Genomic DNA, 6640 nt, shown 5'->3' with positions numbered 1-6640 from the left:
CATTTTAAAACCTTTTAAAATACCCAAAGTCAGTCCCAACCTGGTCGGACAGCTTTATTATGGTCCGAAGAACCAGAAACAAACAACTAAACTCAGCTGGTGAGCAAACTCTGACATCTATTGATAAAACAACTCTCGAGAATAGCGACGAAGAAGTTCATGTCATGGCGGCGGCGGCACAAGAGCACATAGGCGGTGTGAAAGACTCCCTCATTCTTCAAGAGATACGAAACGGTAATCAAGCTCTCTCCAGTAAACTCGACTCTAAAACCGCAGAAATGAACCAAGCTATCTCTGGACTGAAAACGATGCTGGATACACTGAGCACCCGCATAACCGAAGCGGAAGACCGCATTAGCACAGCGGAGGACCAGCTGGTGGGCCTAGATTCTCGCGTCCAAAAACTAAGTAAAGAAAATGACTTTTTACTGGAGAAAGTCGACCAGCTGGAAAACTACAGCCGACGCAACAATATACGCGTTGTTAACCTGAAGGAGAGCTGCGAGGGAAACGACCCTGTGAACTTTTTTACCAAGTGGATCCCAGCCACTCTCGGACGAGAGCATTTCACTGAGCCGCTGATCATAGAGCGAGCACACCGAACCCTTACACACCGTCCACCTGCAGACCAGAGACCGAGACATGTATTGATACGCCTGCTTAAATACCAAGACCGGGACAAAATCCTGCGCATCGCCACACAGAGGTCCAAAGAGAACAACGGCCACGTCATGTACGAAGATAAGCCTGTGTTGTTTTTTCCGGACCTGAGCGCCAGCTTGATGAAACGCAGAAAGGAGTTCGACCAAGTTAAGAGGGAGCTTCGATCCAAGGACATCCCGTTTGCACTGCTTCATCCTGTAACACTGAGGATGACGCTTCCCGATGGAAGAAGAAAATTCTTCAAAACACCAAAAGAAGCGGCAGCATTCCTGCGAGACTCCCTGGGACAAACATAACGGACCAGGCGGACGGAACCAACAGGTGGATGAAACCCAGACACGCAGCAGCAGCTCTCAGGAGCGGTCTTTCGTTAGCACTGCCGTCACTCTTGTTAGGTTAAAGATGTTGGGATAAAGTAAGTGATGGCAGCAATTCAAGTTTAAGTTTTTTCTGATATATTGGTTTCATATTAACCCACCCTGCTTGCGTTCTAATAATTTCAGAAAAGGGTGTTTTCAGCATTTGTTATAATTTCTTGTTACACTTAAAATTGGATACTATACATATTGTTAAAATCTTTCTCAGACAAAGCCTTGGGCTGGTTTGTATGTTTCTGAACCAGCCAGACATGTCATACTTGACAAGTGCAAAGTGCACAACCCAGTTTGATAGGGAAGATAGTGTCAAATGTTCAGGATTAGGCACTTGGGGGGAAGAGGGGTGGGTGAAGGGGTTTGTTTTCTTCGTTAATGTTGGTGCTTTGGTTTATCTTTTTTTATTTGATCACAGGAGATACACTGGCTCTTGCACAGCGAATTTACAAAGAGGCGACGACACTCTGATATCCCCCCTTATAATGGATGTGATTAATTTAGCATCCAAAACTCAAACTCTTCCAGAATCATTCTCCACTGCCATAATCACTGTGATTCACAAAAAAAATAGAGATCCATTAAAGTGTTCCTCTTTTCGACCTATTTCCTTGTTGAATTCAGATTACAAATTGATTTCCAAAGCCCTGGCTAACAGGCTTGGCCAATATTTGCCAAAATTAATAAAGCCAGACCAGAGCGGCTTTATTTTGAAACGCTCATCAGCCAATAACTTGTGCAGACTCTTTAATATTATCCATCTAACAAAATCTAAAACTGAACCTAGTGTAGCTGTAGCATTAGACGCTGAAAAGGCCTTTGATAGGCTAGAGTGGCCGTACTTATTCAAAGTTTTGGGCAAGTTTGGATTTGGCCATTTGTTTATCAATTGGGTGAAAACCCTTTACCATAAACCCAGAGCCAAAATTACCACAAATGGACAGACTTCGACAGCATTTCCCTTGAGTAGATCGAGTCGACAGGGTTGCCCTCTGTCTCCAGGACTCTTTGTCCTGGCTATTGAACCACTTGCTGAAGCAATTAGACGGGATCCAGATATAAAGGGGTTCAGAGTGGACCAAATAAATCATAAAATTAATCTCCTGGCAGATGATGTAATTCTGTATCTAACAGACCCGGTTAACTCTCTCACTAAACTACAGACGCTACTAAACACCTATAGTGCTATTTCAGGATACAAGGTCAATTTGGAAAAAAGTGAAATTATTCCACTCACAAACTTCGATCACACTGAATACCAACAAACAACCCCATTTAAGTGGCTACTGAATATTAAATATCTAGGAATAATTACAGATAATGATCTTAAAAACTTGTACAAATTGAATTACGTCCCTTTGCTGAGTAAAATCGAGAACGACCTACGTCGATGGATGAATCTACCCATTACTCTAATTGGTCGAATAAACTGTGTGAAAATGAATATTCTCCCGAGGTTGCAGTATCTTTTCCAGTCCTTACCCATTCCATTACCTCAAACCTTTTTTAAAACCCTCAACAAACGCATTAGGCAGTTTTTATGGAACTGTAAAATGCCAAGGGTGTCAATGGAAAAATTAACATGGGATTATAGTCTAGGAGGTTTTCGACTACCCAATTTAAAGAAATATTATTTAGCAGCCCAGATGCGATATATTTTGTCATTTTTTGACGGTGGTGCTGCCCCCTCTTGGATACAAATTGCACTTCATCCTTTGAAAGAAGAAACCTCCAGTGATTTTATTTATAAATGGAACTCCAAAACCATATCCAGCAGGACAGACAATCCTATTTTGAAACATTTTATTAAAATATGGTATGAAGTTCACAAAACTCTTGGACTAAATATGAGACTATCACCAAAAACACCTCTAAGACAAAATTAACTTCTACCCATGACTCTAAATAACAAGATTCTGGAGACTTGGCATGACAGAGGAATCCAGCATCTCGAAGATTGCTTTGATCAAGGACTTCTCATGTCTTTTGAAGAACTGAAGAGAAAGTATGACTTGTCCAGTAGAACTTTCTTTTGTTACCTCCAGTTAAGATCTTTTTTGAGAACCAACCTGGGCCCTGGAATGACTCTACCTGTGTTAACTAATGTGGAAAAATTGCTTCACCAGGGAAATGTGTACAAATTTATTTCTAAAATGTACTCCATGTTGCTGAATGAGGGCCCAAAACCAGGATTACACAGATCCAGGATGAGATGGGAATCAGACTTGAATATAACAATTGATGAACAACTCTGGTCAGATTTGTGCCAGAACAGTTTGTCAGCAACGGTTAATGCCCGGTACAGACTTGTTCATTATAATTTTCTTCATCAGCTGTACCTCACCCCACAGAAGCTACATAAATCCAAACCTGAATTGTCAGAAATGTGTTTCAGATGTGGTATAGAGGTCGGCTCCTTCCTACACTGTACCTGGCTTTGCACAAAGGTGAGGTCCTTTTGGTATGACTTTTGTAATACAATAACTAAGATCACAGGTGTTACCTTTCCATTAGATCCTGAGCTATGTTTACTGGGAAACTTCACAACTCTCAACAGGTCTTGAACAAAGCCCCAAATTAAACTTGCAGTAATTGCTTTATGTGTGGCCAGGAAATGTATTGCAATGACATGGAAATCTGATTCCCCCACTCTCATCGACAAATGGTCTGTGGAAATGAACAGTTGTATTCCTCTTGAAAAGATTACATAGTCTCAGAAAAAGATATCATTTATTTTTGAAAATCTGGCAGCCTTATTTGGAGTACATGGGTACAACACTAACAGTACAATAGGACTAATTATTTGAAGTTACAATATGCTTTGTGCTGTGTCACTTTATGCACCAACCTTTTTTGTTTTTTGGTTTGTTCGGGTGGGGGGAATTATTTATTTATTTACTTAATTTTATTTCATGTATTTGTGTTTTTTGTTTTGTTTTTTTTCTTAGCGTGTTATGTAATTTTTTGTAATGTTTAATGTACTGTGTTCTGTAAGTTCTGCACGTTCTCTTGCTTGGTTAAAAAACTTGGAAAAATTAAATATTCCAAAAAAAAATAAAATGAGTATATTTCTGCAACTGTAAGGGCTATTTTAATACTTTTGGTGTTAGAATAAATGGAACACTTGTGAGATTTGTAAATATCAGTATATATATATATATATATATATATATATGTTACTGGTTAAGAGAAAATGAAGATGGCACACAGCACAAATTGAGAATTTAAAATTCCGCATGGAAAAAAAAAGCAATTTCAGGACATTTTTTTCATAGGTATGATGTAGATCCAAGCGTTCAACCTCTCCCAGATCATAGCACAATATGTGAACAGTCTCTGTGCAAAGTTTGACTTTGATAAAGTAAAGTAGAACAAAATTAGAGAGGTTTTAGTACAGAGAGTTTAGGCGAGGACTCCTAAATGGCCATTTGGGCACATTTTGGCACCATCTGTGCCATTTGAGTTTTCTCATGTACCAAACTATATATTTCACTTGTATTTTACTAATAATGTTCAATACATCCAAATACAGCAGTTTTTGGCTTTTTTTGGAAAATTCAACCAGACCTCTATATATTTCCCCCATTAAAAAAAACCAAAACACACATCACAAGAATGTTGAATCCAAATGGAAAAGATTTATTGTAAAAACACACTATTTACATTATTTACACATTTACAGATTGATTGTGAATGGATGAGGTAACAACTGAGCCATAAACGCACCCTCGAATCTGTCCATCGTTATTGTCCATCATGCCACAGCTGGAAACAGTTTTTATTGGCAGTGAAGCAGAGAGGGACGTCACACTTCCTGCAATAAACAGATGTCTTCACCCTCAGCAGTCCAGCATCGTTGCACCTCTTGCAATGCCTCCTGACCCGTGATGCCGTGCTGTCATACATCATGGGCATGCAAGTGGCAGGGGGGCGGGGCGGGTGGTCTACTAAGCTGTCAGCAAACTCCAACATCTCCATGGCCAACTGCTCCCTGAAGGCCTTGTGTGTGAAGGGCTTTGTCTGTGTGGGGTCATGCCTCAATGTAAGCAGCTCTTTGTACAAAAGATAACTGTTTACAACACTGATGTCCATAAAGTGGTAAAAAAAAGTCTTGTACCACTTCATGGTCTTGTGGCGTACGCTGTAGAATCCAATCAGTGCGTCTGACAAATCCACACCACCCATGTTCCGGTTGTAATCCAGGATGGTGTCCGGAACTGGAATGGACTTGTTCTGCCACACCGCAGCCGCCTTCACCTTTCTCTTTATCGTCTGTCCACTGTCCACTTGATGAATTGTGGAACACATCGTGACTTCTCTTGAGTCCGTCCACTTTACAAAGAGAAGTTTGCCATCCTGGATCCATCGCATGTCCCCCCTCTCAGCCTTTTTGGGCAGGTCATTGTTCTGAGTTTTAGGGAAGCCAATACAATTTTTCCTGATGGTCCCACAACAGCCAATGTTCTTTTTGGCCAGATCGCTAAAGAGTGCAGGGCTTGAATAGAAATTGTCCGTGAACAACAAGTAGCCGCTACCGAGGACAGGAAAAGGCAAAAGGGTCATCACTGCTGAGTAACTCAGACCATGACCTGTGGTGGACTCACTTTTTCCCCGAGTACACAAAGAAATTCCAAGTATAGCCTATCGATGAATCTGCCAGCACGAACAGCTTGTAACCCCACTTTGTGGGCTTGTCTTTCATATACTGTTTTATGCTGATGCGAGCTTTGGATGCAACCATCCGCTCATCAATTGACAGATTCCGATAAGGCTGGAAATTAGCTTTACAGGCATTCACTATGTCCGTGTAAAGTGGCTTTATCTTGAATAGTCGGTCGTACTCAGCAGTGTTCCTTTTCCTGACATTGTCCTCGTCCTCTTTTGGGTCACTGAGATGAAGTGACCACAAAATTGCCTCAAACCGGTCGCGCGTCATGTGGTCAGAGGGGAAACGGAAGTTGTACGGCCACCTCTTCCTCCAATAGTCAGACCTGTGGTGCACCGTCACAAGGCCAGTGAACATGACGATGGCGAGAAATATGAAGAAGTCCTTCACAGTAAGCACATCCCACTTGAATAACTTCCCTGCTTGCTTTTTTTTTTGCAGCGTTGGCATTCGTGTTGTCAATAATTGTTCGGACAACAGATGTCGAAAAAAACAGCTGGAAGAGGCTGAGTGGGGGCCATCTTGTGGTGGTATCAAACGTGGGGCCTGGGGCCCTGGCTGGCAGGAACCTGAGAGAATTAGGTATGACGCACTCCTCATCTCTGTTATGCCACCTGTCGTCGTCGTCCTGCTCACTCACTGTAGCTGTAACCCTACCCTTTCCACGCTTGTTAGATGGCGCAGAAGTACCCAGAGAGGAGCGTCCTCTTTTCCGCTGAGTGGTCGGGGGAGGTGCTGCAGGGCCCTGCTGAGGTGTTAGAGCCGTGGGGGGGGGGAGATGCTGCTGGGCTCAGCTGAGGTGTTTGCGACTGGGTCGTTGGAGCTATGGGGGGAGGAGATGCTGCTGCCGATTGCCGAGTTGCTCTCCGGCGTGTTGGCTGTGGGGCACTTGAAGGTCCTGGGATACTGGCAAGAGGTGGCTCGTAATCCTCATCACTGT

At 42.4% G+C, this 6640-nt stretch overlaps 1 protein-coding gene across 1 annotated transcript; it reads right to left on the bottom strand.

The window, feature by feature from the left end:
• Window positions 1–4778: 4778 nt before the first annotated feature.
• On the bottom strand, window positions 4779–6057 carry LOC137876800 (piggyBac transposable element-derived protein 4-like). Its single transcript, XM_068716602.1, has 2 exons — window positions 5639–6057; window positions 4779–5565 (listed from the first exon to the last, which is right to left on the bottom strand). The coding sequence occupies exons 1-2, from the start codon at window positions 6055–6057 to the stop codon at window positions 4779–4781; spliced, it is 1206 nt and encodes a 401-aa protein (XP_068572703.1).
• Window positions 6058–6640: the final 583 nt, after the last annotated feature.

This window comes from Cebidichthys violaceus, unplaced genomic scaffold (genome assembly GCF_023349555.1).
Source record: "Cebidichthys violaceus isolate CVI_PGR_0920_01 unplaced genomic scaffold, fCebVio1.0.p SCAF_20, whole genome shotgun sequence".
In the NCBI taxonomy this organism is placed as follows: Eukaryota; Metazoa; Chordata; class Actinopteri; order Perciformes; family Stichaeidae; genus Cebidichthys; species Cebidichthys violaceus.
This window is presented reverse-complemented; position numbering and strand designations above follow the sequence as displayed.